The sequence below is a fragment of the Galeopterus variegatus genome, unplaced genomic scaffold (genome assembly GCF_000696425.1).
Source record: "Galeopterus variegatus unplaced genomic scaffold, G_variegatus-3.0.2 Scaffold5727, whole genome shotgun sequence".
Taxonomy (NCBI): domain Eukaryota; kingdom Metazoa; phylum Chordata; class Mammalia; order Dermoptera; family Cynocephalidae; genus Galeopterus; species Galeopterus variegatus.
The window spans coordinates 105,387-131,263 of record NW_007731838.1 but is presented as its reverse complement, the minus strand read 5'-3'; the positions used below and the strand labels follow the sequence as shown (position 1 = coordinate 131,263).

General features: G+C 42.6%; 1 protein-coding gene across 1 annotated transcript in view; it reads right to left on the bottom strand.

The window, feature by feature from the left end:
* The window catches only part of LOC103605314 (protein FAM189A1-like), a gene marked incomplete at its 3' end in the record, with an annotated part of 119,338 nt that overhangs the window by 13,347 nt on the left and 80,114 nt on the right, over positions 1-25,877 (bottom strand). The window contains exon 4 of the mRNA XM_008589889.1: positions 11,627-11,734. Coding sequence (XP_008588111.1) covers positions 11,627-11,734 — 108 coding nt within the window. The remainder of the gene's footprint in view (positions 1-11,626; positions 11,735-25,877) is intronic.

Genomic DNA, 25,877 nt, shown 5'->3' with positions numbered 1-25,877 from the left:
CTAAAGGATAGGCTCTGTGTCTGCTCTAAGCTCCAGATCACCTTTCCGGGGCTGTGTTGGCCCCACCTTAGTGGAAGCATCCCAGACTCAGCGGGTTTCAAATGAAGCCTCTTACCTTGGCTCCTCAGCCTCCCAGAGAAAAGCCTGCAAGTCTTGCTTGAGCTCTTCCCCACCATCAGTGTCTCTTTAATGAGGCAGTCTGTCTTGCAGCCCAAGGTCACCAGCTCTGTCCTCCTCTCTGAGATGCTGGCGCTAGAGGTCTGCAGACTGCATGTCCCAGGCTCCCTTGCCAGCAGGCTCCCTGCTAGGTTCTGCCACAGGGGGATGGGAAGGTGGATGGTGGCCAGAGGGGGTGGCTGTTACCCTGCTCGCTCCCTTCTGCTCTCCCAGCTCTGAGGGGGGATGGCTGCTTTCTGGGGTTACCCACCTCTGTGTAACTTCAAGAGCAATTTCTCTTCCTGACTTGCCAGGGGCCTCTGTGTTTCATCCACCTCTGTATTCCACTCTGGCCACAGCAGGGGTTCAATAAATACCTGCTGAGCAGACAAACAGACGCCTCCTCCCCGGGTACCTCTGCCCAGCCCCTGGAGAATCTCCTCCGCGCGGGTACGTGTGTGGCCCTGCCTTGATTTTCCGCCTTTGGAATTCAGTCTCCATCCTGCTGGCTGAGCTATGATTTTTAAGCCAATCCAATCATGTCACTGCTGTTGAAAACTCGTTTAGGAGTGAGACCCCTGCTCACTAATCCCATCTAGTTTCCAGCTTCACATGTGTGTGGCCCTGCCTTGATTTTCCGCCTTTGGAATTCAGTCTCCATCCTGCTGGCTGAGCTATGATTTTTAAGCCAATCCAATCATGTCACTAGTGTTGAAAACTCGTTTAGGAGTGAGACCCCTGCTCACTAATCCCATCTAGTTTCCAGCTTCACGTAGTGGGTAGAAAATGGACTCTGAATTGTCTCCTTGTTCCCAGGTTGTTCTGCTTGCCCTGGGCTATCTGTAACTCGTCTGGTCCTATCTGTGTGGTGACAAAGTTCCACCTGTGCCTGGTACCCAGCTGAGGCATTCACACACCTGATGAGAGCATCCCTAAGTGACCAAGGCCGTCACCCACACAGCAGGAGTGTGTGTCGGAGAGCATGCTCTAGAAAAGCCCCTGCTCTCCTGCTGTCTGCTCTGGGGAGAGGAGATTCCTACTTACACGTGTGCCGCTTTTCCAGGTGCATCTAGAAGTGGGGGGAATGAGGATGAGATCTGGGGCTATCTGGCCTCAGGCAGCTTCCCAAGGTCTGCTTAACACAGGGCCCCTAAAACATGGTTGCATCTGCACAGCCCAGAGTCTGGGATCTGAGGGAGAACACGAGGAGGTCAGGGGCACCGCCCGACGGCTGAGGGCCCACCTGATGAATCTGTGTCACATATGTGAGCTCTTCTGCCCTGCGCCTGCGCCTTCCGCCATGGGGGTGTGGGGAGGAGGGCAGGCAGGCCACCAGGGGCCTGGAGACAAGGGGCTGGGATTCCCAGGACACCTTGGGGTTCTGAGCCACCTCCTCTCCTCCAGCCCCAGGACAGGTCTGCTCACCTTCCTGTGCCCGCAGCTGCCCTCCCTGCCTCACCAGCAAACAGAGCTCCATCGCCCAGCTTTCCCGCCACATTCTGGCTCCTGACGGGAGCACACACCTTCGAGATTTTCCAGCAAGACTAAGAAATATGAGGGTACTGCAAAAAGTTTGTGGAAAAATAGGATTGAAAGGTAATACTGATCTTTTCCTGAACTTTTTGCAGTACACTCATACAGAGTAAAAGCCTCTACCCCACTGCAGACTTGGTAGAAATAGCAGGATTACTACAGCAGAAATTTTCTTAATCAGCCTCCTGTCACCAACCCACCAGAGGAGCTGGTGCTCCAGACCCTGGGGTGATACTGCCCACAATGCTGCTTTCCAGTTCTGCCGCCAACCCCCGGTGAGTCCATGCCCAACTTGAGGCGGCAGGGAGACCTTCCCACACAGAGTGAGGCCAGTTTCAGTTATTACAGTAATTGCGGAATGAAATATGGATGCAGGCAAGAGGAGGTGCTTGTTGTATGAAAACCAAGTTGAATGCTTTGGAAAGACTCGATAAAGGAGAATAGCTAAGCAGAAATTGCTCCCAAATAGGTCTGGGCAAGGCAGTTCTAAGAGAGTGGAGGAGAATCAAATGTCTAGGGGAGTTCTGCACTCGGATTGCTTCCCATGGCTCACTCCACTTTAGAGGAGCTGAATCTGGAAATCATTCATGGTGCAATTTCCATGAAGTTTACGTAGGAAATACAACCAGGCACACCAAACAGACCCATAACCAAAGGAAAAGCACAGCCCCAAATCACAAAACTAGTGGACAAGTGGTCATTAGCATATTTAAAATAAAAATAAAATGTTTATGATATATACGCATTATTTTTATGACTGTCTGATTTAACTAGCTGTTTAATCAGCCGCCCACTGGTACTGGTCTGATTGATATGGAGCACCTACCACCCAGAGATGATTCTGCTAAGCCCAGATTGCAAGGACCTCAAGGTCACTGTGGGTCCAAGGAGAGCCACCTTCAGCAGGTGCTGCCAGCACTGGGGTAAGGTGGAGAGGAGAAGATATGGGTAAGCTTGGGTGATTCTGGGGACCCAGGAGGTGGTGTTATGTCCCTGACAGGCCAGCACCACTTACCGGCTCCATGTCCACAGTTACCAGGTCTTGTGGAAGGCACAGGGCCTGCCAGCACTGGGGTAAGGTGGAGAGGAGAAGATATGGGTAAGCTTGGGTGATTCTGGGGACCCAGGAGGTAGTGTTATGTCCCCGACTGGCCAGCACCACTTACCGGCTCCATGTCCACAGTTACCAGGTCTTGTGGAAGGCACAGGGCCCCATCTGCACTTTCTAAAGGAGCTCTATTTTATTAGGCATATGATTCCTGGTGAGAATGCAAATGACAATAATAAAAGAGGAAGTTAACAAGCAAGTACCTAATGGAGATGCCTGCAAGAGCAGAGGATGCTCCTAAGGCAAAAGTGGCTGGCAATGAAGTGAACGGGGAGGAAAATAATGTAATGGAGAAATGAGATTACGCTTAAAAAATATAATGAAAAAAAGAGATTCTAGACACTTAGGAGGTAAAAAACCTCCTTTGCTAAACTGTATCAATAAACTGAACTGCATAATCAGATTGTCTTTCGCCACTATTTCCACACATATCAGAGTAACTCATCTTTACCAATTCTGATACTTTGCAACTCATGTATTCATGCATTTACTAAGTTAGTCCTAACAATGGTTAATTGTTCCAAAATGCTGATCCACAAAATTGGGAAGGAGTTATGGGTTTTTTGGAGGACATGTTCTCGCTATCCTGGATTCCTAACAGCACTGGACACATGAGGTGTCTGCTAACTGAATGAATGAATGAATGAACCAATGAATGAGTGAGCAAATAAGTAAATAAAAGGTGACTGAATAAATTAGTAGATAACACAAAACTGGGACCCTCGTAAAAAACTAATGTTATAGCTAGAATTTTAATTGCATAAGTTAACATATGAATCACAGCAGAAATCAAGACTGGGGTCTTCTCTGCTGACGTTTAGGAGCAGAAAGAGGGGCTGGGGAGGTGGCAGTGAAAGTCCATGCCACACAGTGGTGCAGGGATGCCCAGGCCCTCATAGCTGCCCCCTGGAGAAAATTAGGAGGAGATGCTCCTTCCTGTGGGAGGAGACCCATGGTGGGGCCCACAGCTTGGTGAGAACACTGGCTTCCATTCCCTAGGCCAGCATCCCTGTGCAGTGACCTGCTCAACAAGGTGCCTTAGAAGGGCAGCAGGAGCTGGGGACATGGATCGGGAGTATCCTATAGGTTCTACCTGAGAAAAGGAATTAGTGTTGGCTTATCAGGAAAGGATGGCAGGAGGCCTTCCACACACCTGCTCCCAGGGTCCTCCCCCAACAATGCTCTCGTTGTAAATTAGTGCTTCTCACTCTGAAGGTCTCAAATGAAAATAAACATCAGAACAAAGAGCTACTCCAACAAGACTCACAATTGAGTCCAACAAAGGAAAATTCACTCAGAACAAAGATGTCAAAATAGGGGAAGATAAAGACACAGAAATAGGTGTGAGCAGTAAATCCTATATGAAGTTAAACCTAAAGGGGTAACGAAAATGTGTTGGGATGCTGTGATTTAAGGGTTAAGGATGAATGAAATAGAAAGAACATACCAAAGGGGAAAACCCCAGGAGCCTGGAACTAAATATTTTAAACAGAAGTTGGCTATGGTGTGGGGGAAGGAGGAGGAAAATGAATACATGTTTCCAGTGGAAACACGGGGTAAGAGAAAAATTATGCCTGTGAAAACATAAAAACACCAATACTTATAGATACCAACAGACATACACACGTAGCACATTTTAGTTTTAACTTAAATCCTATATACACGGACAGATTCCTAGAAAGACACAAACTACTGAAACAGACTAGAGAAGAAATAGAAAATGTGAAAGTAAAGAGATTGAATTGGTAATCCAAAAGCTATCACTCAAGGAAAAGTCCAGGCTCACGTGGCTTCACTGATGAACTCTATCAAACATTTAAAGAAGAATTAATAACAATTCTTCAAAACTTCTTCCAAAACATAGAAGAGGAGCAAACACTTCCAAAGTCATTCCATGAGGCCAGTATTACCACAATACAAAAATCAACAACATAGAAAAAGAATGACATACCATAAGCAAGCGGGATTTAACTCATAAATGCAAGTTTGGCTCAACACAAAAAAACAATCAATCTATATACTACCTCATATCAATAGGATAGAGGATAAAAACTACATGATTGTCTCAGTAGATGCAGATAAAGCATTTGACAAAATACAACACCTCTTTATGATTAAAAAAAAAACTGAACAAACTAGGAATAGAAGGGAACTTCCTGAACCTGATAAAAAGCATCTATGAAAAACCCTCAATTAACATATTATTTAATAGTGTAAGACTGGATGCTTTCCTCCTAAGATGAAGTACAAGACTAGGATGTCCTCTCTCACCACTTCTATTCAACATTATATTATAATGGAGATTCCAGCCAGGGAATCAGGCAAGAAAATAACATAAAAAGCATCCAGAGTGAAAGGGAAGAAGTAAACCTATCTCTATTTGCAGACAACATAACAACGTAATCTTTCATATAGAAGGAATCCAAGAAAAAAGAAAAAAACTATTAAAGCTAATAAATGAGTTCAGCATGGTTTCAGGATACAAGATCAATATAAAAAAATCATTTGTATTTCTATATACACTAGCAATAAATGCTTTACAGATGAAATTAAGAAAACAATTCCATTTATGATAGCTTCAGAAAGAATAAGATACATAGGAATAAATTTAAGAAGTGCAAAACTTGAAAACTACAAAATATAATTGAAATTAAAGATCTATATAAATGGAAAGACATCCCATGTTCATGGATTGGAAGACTTAATATTGTTAAGATGACAATACTCCTTAAACTGATCCACAGATTTAACACAATTCTTATCAAAATCCCAGCTGGATTTTTTGCAGAAACTGACAAACTGATCCTAAAATTCATATAGAAATGCAAGGACACAGAATACCCAAAACAATTTTGAAAAAGATGAACAAAGATGGAGGAATCAAACTTCCCAATTTCAAAACTTACTGCAACACTTCAGTAATCAAGAGTGTGTGATACTGGCATAAGGATAAACATATAGATCAATAAAATAAAATTGAGACTCCAAAAATAAACCTGTATATCTATGGTCAATTGGTTCTCACCAGTGTTACTAAGATTATTCAATGGGTAAGGATTAGTTTCTTCAACAAATGGTGCTGGGAACAGAAAAACGCTGGACCCTACCACACATCACATACAACAATTAACTCTAAATGGTCTAAAGACCTAAATGTAAGAGCTGAAACTATAAAACTGTTAGAAGAAAACATAGGAATAAATTGCCTGGATTAGGCAATGGTATCTTACATATGACACAAGAAGCACAATCATTTAAAGAAAAAACAGGCAAATTGGACTCCATCCAAATTAAAACTTCTGTGCTTCAAAGGACACATCAAGCAAAAAGGTACCCCACATGATAAGAGAAAAATTTGGCAAATTACATATCTGATAAGAAACTTCTATCTAGAATATATATAAAAAAACGCTTACATCTCAGTTATAAAAGACAACCCAATTTTTAAAATGGGCAAGGGATCTTAAAAAAAACATTTCTCCCAAGAAGATACACAAATAGCTATTAAGCACATGACAATATGCTCAACATCATTAATCGTCAGGGAAAATGCAAATCAAAACCGCAATGAAATGCCACTTCTCAATCATCTAGAAATGTACTTACATATTAACAAGTGTTGGCAAGTATGTAGAGAAATTGAAACCCTCATACTCTGCTGGTAGAAATGTAAAATGGTACAGCTGCTTTGCAAAACAGTCTGGCAGTTCCTTAAAAGAGAGTCAGCATTACGACCCAGGATATCTACTCCTAGGTATATACTCAAGATAAATTAAAACATATGTCTACACAAAAACTTGTACAATGATGTTCATAAAAGCATTATTCATAATAGCCAGAAGCGTAAACAACCCATATGACCATCAACTGCTAAACTGGTAAACAAAATGTGGTATACTGATACAGAAATTAAAACATATGTCTACACAAAAACTTGTACAATGATGTTCATAAAAGCATTATTCATAATAGCCAGAAGTGTAAACAACCCATATGACCATCAACTGCTAAACTGGTAAACAAAATGTGGTATACTGATACAATGGAATATTATTCACCCATTTAAAAAAATGAAGTTCGGGCCGGCCCGGTGGCGCACTGGATAGTGCGCCGCTTGGGAAGCGCGGCGGCGCTCCCGTCCGAGGGTTCGGATCCCACATACAGACCGGCTCCCGCTCACTGGCTGAGCGAGGCGCGGGAGCAACACCGAGGCTTGCGATCCCGTTGCCGGTCCCCGGTCCGGTACGGGGGCAACACTGAGGGTTGCGATCCGTTGCCGGACACGGAAAAAAGACAAAAAGACAAAAAAAATAAAAAAATAAAATAAATAAAAAAATGAAGTTCGGATACATGCTGCAACACTGCTGAACATTGAAATCATCAGGCTCATTGAAATAAACCAGACACAAAAGGCCATACATCCTGCAACACTGCTGAACATTGAAATCATCAGGCTCATTGAAATAAACCAGACACAAAAGGCCACATTCTATATCATTCCATTCATATGAAATGTACAGATCAGGCAAATCCACAGAGACAGAATATAGATCAGTGACTGTCTAGAGGTGGAGGTTGGAAAGGAAACTGAGGGTAAATACTAACAGGTTCAGAGTTTCTGTCTAGGATGATAAAATATTCTAAACTGGATTGTGGTGAAGGCTGCACAACTCTGTGAATACACTGAAACCACTGAATGGTACATGTAAATGGATAAATTGTATGGTATGTGAATTGTATGTCAAGACAGCTGTTATCTGACACCCCTCACCCCAGGGGTCAAGGAAAAAAACCACATATGCATACATGCCAGGCTAAAGCCTCTGCTGTGAGCCACAGTCTGCTGTGTGGAGTGCCCACCCATAGTCTTTCTTGCATAAACTACACCTGTAAGACACTACCCAACCTCCTGTTTCTGTATTTTTGTCGGGCTTGATCATAGATCCCTCTGCCCCATCCTATGCAGGTCATGAGTCAGGTAGTTGGAAAAAAATTCTGGAGGCCTATAACAGGATAAACATGCTTTATTCCGATGCGAGCTCTGCCGCCAGCAGATCAGAGCCATTGCCTTTTATACCGAAAGTACACAACAATAGCAATGAGCCAAGGAGTATATGGGCATGCATGCACGGTTACACCACTCTTACATAACTTGTTTACAACAGAGGTGCTGAATCATACCCAGCCGGATATGAGGTGAGGGGGCCTAACTATACTGACTCCACTTTCCTCACAATTTTTAAAGCAAAACTAGAATTTAAAGGCAATTATCAAGCACTGTGTGTGTAGACTTCCCCTAGAGTTTTTTTGTTTTTATCCCAATTCCTTATAGTTGTCTCACCCACATCTTAATTGAGAGCAACATGTTTAGCAACATTCTTTCACTGAATCTTTCCAGAGCACTCAATTTTATTGTAACAGAAACTATTATCCTTTTGTATTCATATCTGGTTGGTTTATATAGTACCAGAATATGTAATCCAAACAGCACTGGAATAAACAGGTTTGGGAATACCTACAGCTGTCCCTAGGAAAGCTTATGACCCAGCTTCTGGGAACAGAAATGGTGTGGGGGTGAATTGGAGGGGCTCCTAGTGGGGAATGGTGCTGTGGGCAGCAGGTATTGCATTCTACAGACGGGATGGAGAACCGTGGCTATCTTGCCAGTGGTTTAGCAGAGGTTGCTTACAAGACTACTAGTATCTGCACAAGCTCACTGCAGCACAGGTATAAACAAAACCCAGAACAAAAACAGGAGAGAAATCAAGAATCTGCAAATAAAGAAATGGCCAAATAACTGACATTACATCCATATTATGGATCAATACAGATATTAAAATAATCTCTTTCTATTAACCTGGAGGGATATTTGTGATAGCTTTGGGTTATAAAATCAAGCTGCAGAGTAAGTAATATGAATGGTGTAATTCCCATTTTGGCTAAAAGGAAGGAATAAAGGAAGGAAAAAGGGAAGGAAGGAGGCAGGAAGGATGAAGGAAAGGAGGGAAGAAAAGAGGAAGGAAGGGAGAAACTGAAGATGGACGATCTATTTGTATATGTTTATTTAATAAAATCAAGAAGAAATGGCAGGGCTCACTGCAAAGTGTTAGCAGGGAATGAGGTGGGAGAAGAAAGCTTATCGACTTTTTCTTTACATGCTGCTGTATTATTTTACTTGTTTCAGTGATCATATGTTACTTCATTAAAGAAGCTAATGAGATGAAGTATGAAATTAAGAAGAGCATCTGAGTCATCCTGCTGAACAGCTCAGTTCCCGATTCCATCCCTCAGGGCTTCCTCACTTCTCTGCAGGCAAAGTCTGTGCAGCCAGCCTGGCCCAGCCTCCAACCCCCATGGCAAAAGCTGGCCTCTGTGGGGCCACCATGCTTTTCAAAGCTCTATCCCACATATTACCTGGTTCATTCTCTCAGTGGTTTTGTGAGGATAGCAAGACAAAAACTTCATCTTATTTAGAGGAGAGGAAACAGGGACCAATAAGTAATGATGTGCCCACGATCACGCACCACGGCCATATGCCACAGTTGCCCTTGGCTTTGCTCGTGACTCTGACGCTCAGCAGCAGAGCCAGGTCTCACCGGGGGAGCAGAGCCTTGCCTTTCCCGCAGCACAGGGCACACAGGGAGGGCTCACCAGCAGGAAACTCAAGTATTTCTACTTCCAAGCCAGGGTCTGAAGCCAACAACCCACAACGTAATTAGCAATGAAACAACCAGGGCTTCTGAGGATGGCTGTTGTAACTGTAGCAATACCTTACTTTCACACAGTGCTTTACAGCTGATGAAGTACATTAGAACGCCACTGCCTCGCAGTCATTGCTGTGATGTCCCAATAGTAAACTGATGTTCCCTCCACATTTAAAAATAAAAATAGATCACACTTATTGAGTGATCACCAGGTACTCCATTAGATCCATTTCATAGGTGAGGAAACTGAGGCACAGGTCATTCAGGGATGTGCCCAGAATCACCTGCTTCATACGCAGAAGAGGTGGGACTCAGACCCAGACGTGCCTGACTTCAGACCCATAACTCCAGCCTGATCATGTTCCACATGTCAGTCGTATGCTACATAACGATGTTTTGGTCAATGATGAACAGCATATATGATGGTGGTCCCATAAGATTATAATGGCTGTACTGTCCAGGTTTGTGTAAGCACACTCTATGATGTTTGCACAGTGACAAAATCATCTAACGACGCATTTCTCAGAATGTAACCCTGTCAATCAGCGATGCTTATCTGTACATAATGATGATGCACGTTGTGTTGTAATTGTAAATGTTATCATAGCTAGACCATACTTCATTTTTATTTAGTTGGCAGTTTTCATTTTAATACTTAAAATCAGGGGAATGCAAACTTTTAGCATTTACAGTCTTTAGTTCTGTGAGTTTGGTCGCATTGGTGTGATATTTACAGATCAGTAGTAAAATCTGCTGAGGTGAGTGGAACCCCTTGGCGTTTAACCTTTCCTTCACACAACACGCTGGAGAAAATCACCAACACGGGGCCTCAGGGAACAGGGCCAAAAGGTCATCGCTGCTGAATAACTGCTTAATTAGATACCTTTCAGAAAACTGCAACCTCTCGGAAAGGTCAGCGGCTGTGACAGCTGTGGGTACGTGCTGGGAGGGAGGGCTCACTTGCATACGATTAGGGACACTGAATTTTTAATGCCTTGGTAATGATGCTCTCCTTGGCCCTATATCTTGATTAACTGATTTATCGCCATGGGCTGGGTGAGAAAGAACAAATCTAAAAATCTACAAGAACAGCTTGCCTTTTCTTTCATGGGATGCATAATACAGCGGGTGGGAGACCGGTTAAGTCTCACAGTGGCAAGTTGAGAGACAGAGACAGAGACAGAGAGAGGCAGAGAGATACACACAGAGATAGAGACAGAAACAGACATAGAGAGAGAGACAGAGAGACAGACACAGAGATAGAGACAGAAAAAGAGATAGAGAGAGGCAGAGAAGTTGAGACAGAAACAGACAGACAGAGACGCACAGAGACAGACATACAGAGTAGAGGGGGTAGAGAGTGAGAGAGTGAGAGAGAGAGAGAGAGAGTTTCTTACCCTCAGCATCGAGGAACAATATCTTCCCACCAATTTCTCTTTATTGTCCTTAGCTTAGTGGTGACACACTACACGGTGGGCTGTGTTCCATTCGCATTGAAACAATGAAGCGCCTTCATTATTAATGAAGTGTGTATTTATAAATGTGTATTAATCAGTGTGTGACCCCTGCCCCTGGCCTCATGGCTCCCCCTGGGAGCAGCAGATCTTCCTCTGTGAGACCCTGGCCAGAGGGTCCAAGGATGCCACTGGTTTATGAGCTCAGGGTTAATTAGCAAATCTAAAAGGCACAGATTAGCAGTTTTTCAACAAGAGAAGAACTCATCTTCTAATAACCCTAAACTGCTTTTATTGAAAATGCATTCTGAAGCCTGAGGAAGGCACCATGGTTTGGAGGTGCCAGCCTAGGGGACGTCTAGGGTGGCAGGACTTTCACTAACATTACTCAGGGGCACAGGCCAGAGGCCGTCTGAGAGGACAGGGTGGTCACAGGGCTCTGTCAACATGGAACTCCAACAACACCTGAAATAAATACTCAACAGCCTCAAATGGATGGATGCCCCATCTTCCAGAGGGCAGCACGAGGTGACCTCCAAGGACCTCCAAGTGCTATCGTCCCCACCTCTTGTAGTTGGAAGCCGTTCTCCTACACTGGTTTCATACTGGCTAGAGGAGCAGGGGATCAGGTGGTCACTTTGAGTGTGCTTGGGGAGGAAGGAGCCACTCACCATCTGCAGGATGTCAGAGGAGACCATCTGCATGCAGCACATGGCCGTGGCCAACGCGCACACAATAGTGGACAGGACGTTGAGGGCGCACACGCTGAAGAGCAGATCCTATGAGAAAAGATGCGGGAGAATGTCAGCCTCGACTTGGCAGCCCAGACAGCAGAATCCTTAGCCCTCTGTGGGGGTCCAGAATGAGACTGGTCAGCTGCCGTCCACTTCACAAAGGTTTTGTTGTGCTGTGTTTTCAATAATTAAAATTGGCTCTTAATATACACACATCCGTTATCCTTTTACAATGCTGATCAAATTATTCTTAAAACCAAATGAAGTATTTTACAATTCTGATAACTATTAGGTAGTCAGTCAAATGTCTACGAAAACCTGGAAATGGCCAACATTTAAGGAGGTGGGCAATTTTTATCAATCACAACCTGTAACTCAAAAATTTTGACCAGTATTTAATAAAATGCCAAGATTTTAAGTTAAACTTTTTATCTTGAGATAATTGTAGATTCATACGCAGTTGTAAGAAATAATACTGAGAGATCCCATGTACCATTTTTTCACTTGCCTCCAATTGTAGCATCCTGCAAAACTATAGTACAGAATCACAGCCAGGAGGTTGACAGTGATACAGTCAAGACACACAACAGTTCCATCCCCACAAGAGTCCCCCACCACATGTTGCCTTTGTATAGAACCACCCACCTCTCTCTCCCTGCTCAAACTCCCTTTCCTAACCTCTGTCAACCATTGGTCTGTTCTCCATTTTTACAATTTTGTCATTTCAAGAATGCTACATAAATGAAATCATACAGCATGTAACCTTTCAGAATTGGCTTTTTTCATTCAGCCTAACTCCCTTAAGATTCATCCAAGTTGCTGCACATATCAATAGTTCACTCCTTTTCATTGCTAAGTAGTATTCCATGATGTGGGTGTACCACAGTTGGCTTAATCATCATCACTTAAGTATGTGGGTTGTTTCCAGTTTTTAGCTATTACAAATAAAGCTGCTGTGAACATCTGTGTATAGGATTTTGTGTGAACATAAGTTTTTATTTCTCTGGGATAAACGTCCAAGATTATAATTGCTGGGTCATATGATAATTGCATGTTTACTTTTATAAGAAACTGCCAAACTGCTTTCCAGAGTAACTGTTTTCCCATCAGCAATACAGGAATGATCCAGTCTCTCTGAATCACTGCCAGCATATGGTGTCTCAATTTTTATTTTAGCCATTCTGATAGGTGTGTTAATGATATCTCACTGTGGGTTTTAATTTGCATTTCTCTGATGTCTAATGATATCGAACAATCTATTAATGAGCTTATTTCTATCTGTATATCCTCTTTGGTAAAATGTCTGTTTCATGTCTTATGACCATTTTCTAATTGAAATGTTTGCTTTTTTTAACTGTTGAATCTTGAGAGTTCTTCATGCATTTTAGACACTAGCCCTTTGTTGGAAATGTGGTTTGCAAATATTTTTTCCCAGTCTGTGGCTTGTCTTTTCATCTGCTTCCCAGAGTCTTCATCAGCTCAGGCTGCTCTAACAGAAATACCATAGACTGGGTAGCTCCAACAACAAACATTTATTTCTCACAGTTCTGTACACTGGAAGTTTAAGGTCAGAGTGCCAGCCTGGTTGGGTTCTGGTGAGGAACCACTTCCTGGTTGCAGCTGAGCATCTTCTCACTGTGTCCTCATTTTGTAGAAAGAGGGCAAGTCAGCTCCCTGGGGTCTCTTTTATAAGGGTACTAATCCCATTCAAGAACCCTCATGACCTAATTACCTCCCAAAGGCCACACCTCCTATAACATCATATTGAGGGTTAGGATTTCAACATATGAATTTTGGAGGGACACAAACATTCAGTCCATTGCACATGGGTTTTCACAGAACAAAAGTTTTTAATATTCATGAGATCCAACTTACCAATTTTTGCTATTATAGATCAAGTTTGTAAGTTTCTCTAGCCCTAGATCTTGATGTTTTCTCTTAGTTTTTTTTCCTAAAAATTTCTATAGTTTTATATTTTAAGTCTATGATCCATTTTGAATCAATTTTTGAATAAGGTTATGATTTTTATTTTTTATTTATTTTTTTTTCTAAAAGATGACCAGTAAGGGGATCCTAACCCTTGGTTTGGTGTTGTCAGCACCACACTCAACAAGTGAGCGAACCGGCCATCCCTATAAGAACCCGTGGCCTTGTTGATATCAGCACCACACTCTCCTGAGTGAGCCACGGGCCAGCCCCATTTTTCTAAAAGATGACCAGTAAGGGGATCCTAACCCTTGGTTTGGTGTTGTCAGCACCACACTCAACAAGTGAGCGAACCGGCCATCCCTATGAGAACCCGTGGCCTTGTTGATATCAGCACCACACTCTCCTGAGTGAGCCACGGGCCAGCCCCTAGGTTATGATTTTTAGATTGAGGTTCATTTTTGTGTTTTTAATTTCATTTTCCACATGTTCATTGTTAGTATATAGAAATGTCATTGATTTTTGTGTGTATCTTGTGAACTTGCTGAACTTATTAGTTCAAGTAATTTGTTTTGAGGATGACTTGGGATTTTCTATGTAGACAATCAGGCCATCTGCAAATGTTTTATTTCTTCCCTTCCATTTTGTATGCCTTTTATTTCTTTTTCTTGCCTTGTGGCACTATCTAGAACTTTGAGCATTGTGAATAAGAAGAAGATGGTGAAGGCAGAGATATTTCTCTTGTGCTCTATCTTAGAGGGTATATTTCATGGAGTTTTAACTGTCTAAGTGCAATTCATTCTTCTTTAGGAAATTTACTTTCAAATACATGTCAGAAATAGAAAAAAAAGTAAGCATGATTCACAAAAATGATCAGAGATTTAAAATACTGTTACATCCTTCAATTCAATCTTTTTCATACACAAGTATATAAAATACTATACTCAAAAAGCCATCAGTAAAGATCGACTTTTTGCCAGAAAGACCACGGTATTAATGGATTAGTTTCAATGATCTAATCAAGGGGCTGGCAAGTCCTCAAGAGAAGGTGAGAAATGTACTGAGCATGCACTAGGGTGTGTCCACATGCCTGTGGAGTCTAGGAGCATTCCCAGGGCTTAGCTTATGTACACATGATCCCATGTATTCCAATCTAGAACATCCTCTAGGAAATTCCCTGCTCTCCTGTAAGTTCCCTGTGACTACAGAAGCCACTGCCTGATCCCCTTCCACCTTGTGAAGCAGAAATGGGGTAAGATTATAATAATGCTACAGAAGACAAAGTTAACATGCAATGATTAAACATGTTCCCACAGTAATATAGCCCAGTGCAAATATGAAGGCAGAAAAATGAGTCCTGGTCTTAAGATCTGCTAAGCAGAAGCAGGGCTCACTCTTGGGCTAATTTCATGAGTGTTACGACATATCCTGGAACAGATCTTGGGACATTTAATTTGTCTCTGTAGAAAGCAGTTATTGGACACACAGGTCTTAGTGAATGGCTTGAATACTGATCCTGCAAAAGGAGCTAAAATTAGGCTATCATATGGGGAAGGTAAGTGATTCATGGAGGAATCTGTGTAAGCTATCATTTCAAGACACAAACATCCCATTTAAGATCCCTAAAAATATAAGCGAACTTTGGCCTTGCTTTGGTCATTCAGGCACCATCAATAACACAAGTGCTGCTACAAGAGGACAGGATTGGTCATCACACAATATGTGCTATTTGTTAAATGGTACTTTTAACTTTGAGCAAGGACCCATGAGAAAATTTACACATTCTCCACAATGGTTCAGAACTGCACTTGATTTGGTCATTGAAAACCTGTCCTTTGCTCTATAAAGCAATAGCTTTTAGCCTTCAGTTGATGGCTATAGATTGCCTAAACTATAATCTGTGTACATAACTGTAATTCATAGACTAATTATGTTCTTACAGTTCCATAAAGTTTTAAGATGGAGAAAGCTATTTGCTACTTTTTGATATTCAAGGAAGGGGCCAAAACTGGAGCTGGGAACTGTGAGCGGTGAGCAAGTGTTGGAACAGGGTTGTCCTGAGTGAGTGTAAACATTAATAGCAGTACTGGGATTTGTTCCCTTGGGCTAGCAGTAAGAGGGGGGAGCTGGATAGAGACTCCAGAATTAAGCTCAACCCCTCAAAAGCAGCTGGTGGTCAGGCCGAGCCCGTGGTGCACTCGGGAGAGTGCGGCGCTGGGAGTGCAGCAGCGCTCCCGCTGCGGATTCGGATCCTATATAGGGATGACCAGTGCACTCACAGCGCTCACTGGCTGAGCGCGGTGCGGCCGGTCTCAAAAAGGACAAAAAAAAAAAAAAAATGCAGGTGGTGGTCTCAGATGTCAGCACTTCCTGCTCCCAGCCCAGGCAGAGATGAATTGGTTTTGGAGGACATAATGCTCAGTTTAGGCTCACAGGATTCCTATACATTAAGATCAAGCACACATGAGTTCTTAATCAGAAATCATTCCATAAATATCAAAAAAAAAAAAGTAAAACACATAAAAATAGAAAATAAAACAGTGATTAGAAGGGGCAGGGCTGGAGAAACAGGAAATGGGGAAATGTGGGTTAAAGGATACAAAGTTGCAGATATGTAGGATGAGTAAGTCTAGAATTCTAATGTACAACATGAGGACTATAATTAACAATGTTGTACTGTATTCAGGATTTTTTCTAAGAGAGTAGATTTTAGGTACTCTTGCCACAAAAAAAAATAAAAAAATAGGGTAACTATGTGAGATGATGGACATGTTAATTTGCTTGACTATCATAACAATTTCACTATGTATATCAAAAAATGTTGTACACCTTAAATATACACAGTAAAACTAACCGAAAAGTTTTAAATAATCACTCCCTATATGAGTGCATGAGCCAGCCATCAGTGGGAGGTGTCAGGAACAATAAACAACAGATTTACATTCTCAAGAACTTCAGATGTTGGGTTGTTAAATACGGACTATAGAACAGCTATGTATAAAATGTTTAAAGCAATCTTCAAAAATGGAATAACAAATGCAAGCAATGAACAGAGATGGCCTGTGCTGTAGTTTGAATGTCCCCCCAAGCTCATGTTGAAACTTAACCCCCAATACGGTGGTGGAAGGTGAGGCCTTTACGAGGTGATTGTACTGGGAGGACTGTGCTCTAGTAAATGGACTGCTCCATTCATGGAGTGATGGGTTGATGGCTTAATGGATTGTCATGGGCATGATTCTGATGGCTTTAAAAGGAGAGCAAATGAGAAGTTAGCTCTCTGGCTCATTCCCATTCTCTCACCATGTGACACCCTTGTTGCCTCTGGCCCCTGTAGAGAGTTCCCAGCCAGAAGAAGACCCTCATCAGAGGCACCCTCTGGTCTGTGGACTTCCTAGCCTACAAAACTATAAGAAATAAATTTTATTTTCTTTATGAATTACCCAGTTTTAGGTATTCTGCTATAAGCAACAGAAACAGAATAATACAACCTGGAATAATCAGGCAGATCTAAAAATGATTTAAAAAGTTTCAACACATTCTCTCAGTTTTTATAGGTTAAGGCAGAGGTGAGATTCAAATGACTTAATACATGGTACAGCTATAGCACCAGCCAATCAGACAGAGCCCTGTGCTGGCACTAGAGGTCTGGGAGCCAGGCACAATGCTCTTGGTGGCTGGGTCCTGGGGGGTCCTGGGATCCAAGAAAAGCTCAGGGCAGAGGAATTGGAGGAAAGCTATCAGGTGTAAGGACTATATATTAGCACTTGTGAGAGGCAGTAACCACTTGACTAGAGAGCAAGTGTACAAATCTAAATTCCTACTAGGTATCAAGACTCATCATAATACTATACTAATTAAGACACTGTGGTACTGACACAGAGAAAAAAAGATTCATTTAACAGAAAAAGATGCAAATAAATACAGTATTAGAATTTGCTGTGTGACAGACAAGGCAAGGTATTTTTTATATGTAAAGAATATTCAATAAACTGCTAAAATAACTGGCTATTCAGGCAACGTACACAAAAACCAATGCCAGATGGATTAAGGACATAAATGTGAAAGGAAAAATAAGTAAAATAAACAAGTGAGAAATCTTTATGTCCTCAAAATAGGAAAGGGTTTCTAAAATAAGATAAAAACTATAGTACTGTTGGCTGGAGATCAGTGTTAAAGAATCAACAATATACATTAAATAAGGTGTCTTTCAACAGACACACCCATAAAACAAAATTATGTATTAATTGGTTGACCATAATGTTGTGACTAGAGGCTTAAACTTTGTTAAAAAAAAATAATAGGATAAATAACCAACAGGAAAATGGAAAATAGACATGAAAGGTAATTCTCAGAAGAAGAAACATGGTAAATAAATACCTAAAAAAATGATCAATTTCAGTAATAGCTGAGAAATGTAAATTGAGACCACAAAATACCTTTTGGATATCTGCTAGACTGGCAAAACCTACAAATACTAATGCCAAGTGTTGGAGATGTAGATCAATGAGGACTCTAAGACATTTCTAATGGGTGTAAAAATTGACACAACCACTTCGGAAAATAATCTGGCATCATCTTCTAAAGTTGAATATTTGCATCAGTCCTCTTGGGAAGCTCTTGTCCCAGTGTGCAATGAGACATACATGCAGGTGTTCATTCTGACCAGCATTGCTGCTAACAGGGAAAGGGAAGAGATCAATACACTACAGTACATGCACAGACAGAATATTCCAGAGCGATGAAAATGAATGAGTTGCAACTATACACAACAACGTGGATGACTTTTAACTCTTTTTTTTTGACCAGTAAGGGGATCGCAACCCTCAGTGAGCACACCAGCCATCCCTATATAAGATTCAAACCCACGGCCTTGGTGCTACCAGCGCCGCACTCTCACGAGTGAGCCACAGGGCCGGCCCTGGATGACTTTTAGAAATGCAAGTAGTAAAAGCCTATACAGATTATGATGCCATATTTATAAAACTAAAGAAAAAACACAAAACTAAACAACATTGTTTATGGGTTTATAGGTATAGGCATCTAGGTAATTAAACTAAAAAAACAACAAAGGAATAAAGAATACAAGATTCAAGGTGGTAGTTCCCTCTCCTCGGAAAGCACACAGGTCACAGGTAGATGAGATGTTATACATGATATCCTAGTGAGTCACAGGGGTTCATTTTATTATTATTCTTTATAACTTACATATACTCTATTGCTATGACTATTATTATATCAAAAGATTCTAAATGGAAATAAAAGGACAGACAAAATAATTTGGAAGAACCACGTGAAGGGATCTGCCCGACCAGATATCAAGACCAATTATAAAAGCAGAGTCGGTAACATAGGGTGGAATTGATAAAATGCAGAAAAATAAACTAAGTGAACAGAAGAACAGTTCATAAACAGAACCACACGTACATGGAAACTTGACATATGACAGATCAGTAGGTAAAGGACCGGGTCATAATAAATGATACTAGGATAATTGTGTGTCCATACAGAATCATCAATAATTTCACACCATTTGCAAATGGGAATTTAAAAATCCTAAATCTGAAATATACAACTTTAAAACTTTTAAATGAAACTGTAAGAGACTCTTTATAACTTTGGGGAAGGGAAGTATAGTTAATCCTCATTATTTGCGAATTCACCTACTTCCTAAAATTTATTTGTAACTCCAAAATCAATACTTACAGTGCTTTTGCAGCCATTCTCAGATATATGCAGAGTAGCAAAAAATGTGAGTTGCCTGATGCACTTCTTCCTGGCTGAGGTTAAACAAGGTGATGCCCTGCCTTCTTGTTTCAGCTCATATTCTGTAAACAAGTGTCTCTTTTTGTGGTCTGTTTAGTACCACATTTCTTGTTGCGTTTTCTGTTGATGATTTCACTGTCTAAAGTGGCCCCCAAGTGCAGTGCTGAAGTGCTGTCTCGTGTTCCTAAGCACAAGAGGCTGTGATATGCCTATGGAGAAAATATTTGTGTCAGATGAGCTTTGTTCAGACATGGGTTATAGTGCTGTTGGATGGAGATCAGTGTTGAAGAATCAACAATATACATTAAATAAGGTGTCTTTCAATAGACACACACATAAAACAAAATTATGTATTAATCGGTTGACCAAAATGTTGTGACTAGAGGCTCACAGGAACCTAACCCTATATTTCCCCTAGGAGTAATGCTTCAGTATTGGCTAATTCAGTGTTTGTGGTGACTTTACAGAACATAATTACTGTGAATAATGAGAATCCACTGTACTTGTATTAATTAAGCAAGACATAAAAAGCACACACTATAAGGAAAAAATGGATAAAATAGGCTATATTGAAGTGTTAAAACTTCTGTATGAAAAAAGTCACCATAAAAAAATTTGAAAAAATTGGCTACAGACTGTGAGGACATATTTGCCATATGTACAATCAAGAAAGGATGTGTATTCAGAAGGTATGAGAACCCTCTAAAAATAAGACAACAAATATGAAAGTGACAGCTATGAACAGGCAACCCACGAAAGGCCCTTAGGATGTGGCAGCTGTTTCACCTCCCTGTGGTCGGGGAGATGCACGTCACACACTTGGTGAGACACTCTACTCTACCCCGCCCCTCACAGTGGTAAGAACAGAAGACTTGGAGAGGAAGTGGAGAAGACTCCACGCAGCAGTGAAAATAAGAGTGTACACAACAACGTGGACAACTCTCCCAAACAAAATATCACATGAAGGGAGCAAGTTGTGGACAAATACAAAGAGGATAAACACCATTTACGTGAAATCTGAAAACACGCCAAAACTAACCACCTATTGCTCAGGGACACATGCCTATGCAGAAAACACTATGATGACAGTAGACGGGGGCAGAGAAACGAAATGCAGCTGAGGAGATACTGTACTGATAACGCATAGGATTGGCACGTGGGAGTTCACTGTATTATTTTCCGTACTATTTTGTATATCTTAAAAATTGCCTAGCAAATAAAAAGTGTTAATAGGAAGTCCAATCACGGGAATCCTCTACAGCACTGAAAAGAGAGGCCCTTCCATACAAATATCCACCCACCTCTGTCAGTCAGTCCTGGCAGAAAGCAGCTGGCATTCCCAAAGGCCGAGTGAAGCAAAGATAATGAATAACCTCTGCGGGTGGGTAAAGCAAACCAAGGAGCAGAAAACACTCAGGAACTAGTGACATCAGGGAGCTGTTGGCAGCCCTGGCTGGAGATACACAGGGAGGGAGCCACATTACCAGGGCCCAGCCAAAGTACAAGAGAGAGGGGCCCCTCCCAAGAACCAGCCCATCTACCTGTCGGTCTGTCTGCCTGCCTGTCTAATCTCTATCTATGATATATTAATTGAAAAAAGGAAAGTTGCTAATATGGCTTTAGTATAATTCTGGCTTTGTGTTAACATTTTTATATATATAAATGCATTTTGTACAGAAAAGGTCTAGATAAGAATGTATCCATTGTAGGATTCTCAGTCACTCTATTATCTATGCATCTAACAATTATCTATCCAGTTTTAAAATTTTTTTTACAATGGCCAGGTATTGCTTTTATAATTAAAACGTGTTCAGCAATGTTCTTTGTTAATCAATGAAGTATTGAGGAAAAGCTCCAAATTTTACTGTACAAAATTCTTCTCAAAATAATTGTGGGAATCTGTCATAACTCTCTAGATCCAGGGGCCTGCATTCAATCTTAATTCGACAAGTTTTCTAGAATAAATACCAAGGTAACATGAAAACAGATGACAGGAAAAACATCAGATGACAAATTTTAAAAACCCATCTGCCAACCAAGAGAGGTTTTACTGGCAACGATTAGTTTTAGCTGTTTTATTCACCAACACAACTTTAAAGCAAATGCTTTGAAGGAAATGGGAACCTAGGGGGCTGCTGGAAACCTCAGGGGCTGGCTTGGCACTGGCTGGTGCTGAAGCTCGGGCGAGAGAGCCAATGCAGTGCAAAGCCACCTTCCGCAGACATGGCGCTTTATACCAAGCTGCAGTTTAGGAAATGGGCATCTGTCAAATCTACATTGTGGTGGTGGAAGTCTGGCCTGCTCCTGACATCAAATCCAGGCTCGGAAAAGATTCCATCATCAACCCCAACGTGCTAAGGCAGTGCCAGTGGGAGGCAGACTCTTCAGCCCAGGACAGGGGACAGCCATTCCGGGCAGGCCCTGCAGAGATGTGCCAGGCAGGAAGCACTGCTATGTGTGGCCACATGGGGGACAGCAGGTTTTGCACTCAGAAACCTGGACTACCCATGAGAGCTGGGCAGCTGCACCTGGATGTGAGGAGAAGGTTTGCTGCGCTGGAGACCAGAGGGGTCCCCTGGCCGAGGCTGTGGTGGGAGCAGAGCAGATCATGGTGTTCCTGAGTGTGTATCCCTCAATTGTGTGTGCGTGTGTGGAGGATATTAACATTAATGAGATAGAAATAAAACATATGCATTTCACAGGGCCAAAGCCTATATAGCATAGAAGGACCAAAGTCCTTATTTTAAGCCAAAGCCCAACTCTTTAGGAAAACACATATCCCTCAATTGTGTGTGCGTGTGTGGAGGATATTAACATTAATGAGATAGAAATAAAACATATGCATTTCACAGGGCCAAAGCCTATAGCATAGAAGGACCAAAGTCCTTATTTTAAGCCAAAGCCCAACTCTTTAGGAAAACACATAAAAATGCTAAGATTAGGAAAGACCAAAAAACTTTCACAGGACTAAAGCCTTTGATGTAGATAAGAGAACTGAAGCACAGCAAAAAGTGATTGCTCTGGGGGCAGTCGCCCTTGGTGCAGCTAAACCTAAATGCTGGGAAAGTATGTGAGCTAAAATCTTCAGGATATTCTGCTAGTTAGTGGTTAGGGGACGTTCCACATCTTACCCTCAGTGTTTCTTTGAGTTTCTTGGGGAGCTAAGTGCTTCTATAGTGATTATCTCATTGTTTCTTTTTATATGTCACATAGTTTAGTTTTGTGACTCGTTTTGATGGTAAATTGCTTGCACTATTTTAAGTTACACCTGCTTTAATGAAGATTGTCATGTAGCCAGTTTGTTTATGTTTTCACTATGATTGATTAACCACCTGTGTTTCTTCTGTAACTTTCTTGTCTTTAAAATAAAAACTGAAGCAAAACCTGACTCGGGGCAGTGCCTGGGCTCTCCTCTCTGGAAGGAGTTTCCCCTGGGTGCAGTCCCTTCGGGCTTCTCGTCGCTCTAAATACACGGGCTCTGAGTAATCTTTTGCGTCTCTGAAACTCTGCGAGAGGTGACACGTGTGTGTGTGGTTCTGGGTGAATATGAGATGAATGTCCCCCTCTGGTATAGAGATTTCAGAAGGGGAGGGCAAGGGACTCATAACATCCAGGCCTGAAGGCACCAAGGTGTGATGTCCAGGAGCATGAAGAGGACAACCTTCCTATCCATCCTCCACAACCGTGGGAGGGAGAGCCACGCATCCCCATGGCTCCTAGTGAGCCACAGAGCACAAGGTAGGAGTCAGGAGTACATGCTACTGCCAGGATGAGGGGAGGGGCTAGATGACCCTCTGAATAAGGGAGAGACAGAGCAAAGCTGCCATCGTGGGAAAGCAACCACACCATTTGTCGGAGTCCACCCCAAGAGCAGAGGAATCAACCTGATGGAACACAGGAAGGGCAGGCGAGCCCCACAGAAGGGGAACACAGCTCCTTCCCCTGTTCTTCTCCTGCCAGTGCCCAGAAAGACTGGACCCAATAAGGACAGGGGAAAGTCTCCCAGACCTCACCCTGCCAGAGGCTAGGGTGGGAGGAGGAGAGAGGGACCAGGCCCCCTCCATGGGGAAGGGAGATCTAAACTGCATGTGGAGTGAGGCGAAGCTCTGCATGAGAAAAAACTTAATCTTAAGAAGTGAAAGTGACCAGAAGGTTAGGGAACCTGCCCAGGCAGCATGGTTCAAGGTGGAGCTCCAGGCAGTGCAGCTGGAGGCAGTGGTGGGTGCTGACACCCACCAAGGGACTCAGGTCACAGCAGCAGGAGCTCTGCAGGCCGCAGCCCACGCACACCTCGAAGACCCTGTGCAGTGCCAGCTCTCCTGAGTCAGGTAACCTATGAGTGGAGACCCGTGCACTGTGACCTGTGACCTCTGACCTGTGAAGGGCCCAGGGCTGAGAGGGGCTGACCGGAGCCTGGCTCTGAGAAAGGGAGCAAGAGGTCGAGGGCCTTCCAGCCACTACAGGTGGGAGCCCTGCAACAGGCTGTCACAGGCTCCAGGTCTCCACAAGTCGGTCTGAGGGGCACGGGAGGCCGCAATGAGTGAAGGGTCCGCAGTGGGGAGCAAAGCCCCACCCTGCAGCCCCCACACCCGGGGGACAGTGAGGAGGAGGTAGGGCAAGGACAGGTGCCACTGGCTACACAGAAAGTCAGTATTAGCTGCTCTGCCTTTCCTCTTCCAGGAACTCAATATGTTTCACACTCACTCTCGTGGTCTAACCTAGTGAGGTGACATAACCTGGTGAACACGCCTTTCATCTGTATTATTATCACTTTATTAGCGTGAACTCAGAACTGACAGGACTAGAAAGGAGAGCGCAGACATGGAATAAAGGATGCATCACGCTCTCGTGGTCTAACCTAGTGAGGTGACATAACCTGGTGAACACGCCTTTCATCTGTATTATTATCACTTTATTAGTGTGAACTCAGAACTGACAGGACTAGAAAGGAGAGCGCAGACATGGAATAAAGGATGCATCACATCTAATGTCCCCAATTCAGGGAGGTCTTCCAGACGCCTTTAGTAACAACGGCGTATGAAACAATGCTCCCCAAGGCCATGGTGGTCACACTGTGGGGACACCCTCCACCCAGGGCACTGTGCACCCTCGTGCCCAGGGAAGCACTAAGAACGGTCACAACGCCAGACAGTATGTGGTATGCAATGGCATCCATGCAAACACTGTCTCATTCAACTGTGTCATTAGCTTCTCCCTAGTCTCAGATTTTAGAAATAAGGGCATGTGGTAGCAGAAAAATAATACAATGTAACTTGATGTATTAATGTTCACATCTGCAAAATATTTAGGCTAATGCAGAACATACAATGGTTGATAAAAAAGCTCATCATTAATAAATTATAACTGAAAAGCCAATAATACAGATGTTCTGAGAAAGAATACAGACAAAAAAGTTAAACTCATTTAAATGCACTGTAGTAATGGTGGGTGCTGTGATCTGAATATTTGTGTACCCCCAAATTCATGTATTCAAACCCTAACCCCCACAGTGATGGTATTTGGAGGTGGGGCCTTTGTGACTCTCTCTCCCTGCATCACGTGATGCCACAGTGAGACAGTGGCTTTGGTAAACCAGGAAGAGGGTCCTCACCAGAACCCACCATGCTGGTACTCCAATCTCAGACTTCCAGCCTCCAGAACTGGGAGAAATAAATGTCTGTTGTTTAAGCTGCCCGGTATAAGGTACTCCATTATAGCAGCCCAAAGTGACTAAGACAGTGGGCTTTTCTACCTTCTATCATTAAACCATCGAAAAAACCTTTAGTCCTCTGATTGCAGGGCCAGTTGTCCTGAGCCTTTTATCATTGTATACTTCGAGGGATGCAGGTTCACACATACACAACACCTGCGACAGAGCCAGGCTCACTCGCATCCTGAAATCCCTACTGTCGGTTTACCCCCATGCATTCCAGAATGTAACACACACAACACTCTCAGGCTGTGGACAGCTGTCACTTGTGCTGCAGGCTCCTGTCTCCCTCCTCTCCCCTGCAAGAGAATCCAAGGAAGATATGTGAAACAAGGTATTGTTTTTTCCTCCAGGTTTTTAATTTCAACATAACAAAAGTATTTTATTTACATTAGCAATTATGTTTCACATAAGGGTGATTAGGTTCTTATAAAACATCTCAAATACTCCGACTGAATCAGTCATTGGTTAAAATAACGATGCTCCACAAGGTTATTTTTTCGGTTTTCACATGGATTAATTTGCAAGGAAAATTAAAAAGAAAAGAAAAGGAATAAACTGATGGCTCTGCAGCATTAGACACTATGTGATGTGTTTATTGAAAAGCCATTTAGAGTCTTTTTGTGTGCATGTTAAAACACTCCTGTCATTATAACCCTGATTGTTAAGATCTGGAAACCAATATTGACCAAGATGTACAAACCGCCCATCTTGTGGTGCCGCAAAGCACATTTCTCTTAACCCTGATTTACTTCAATTACTTTGCTTCATCTCCCACAGCAAAATAAC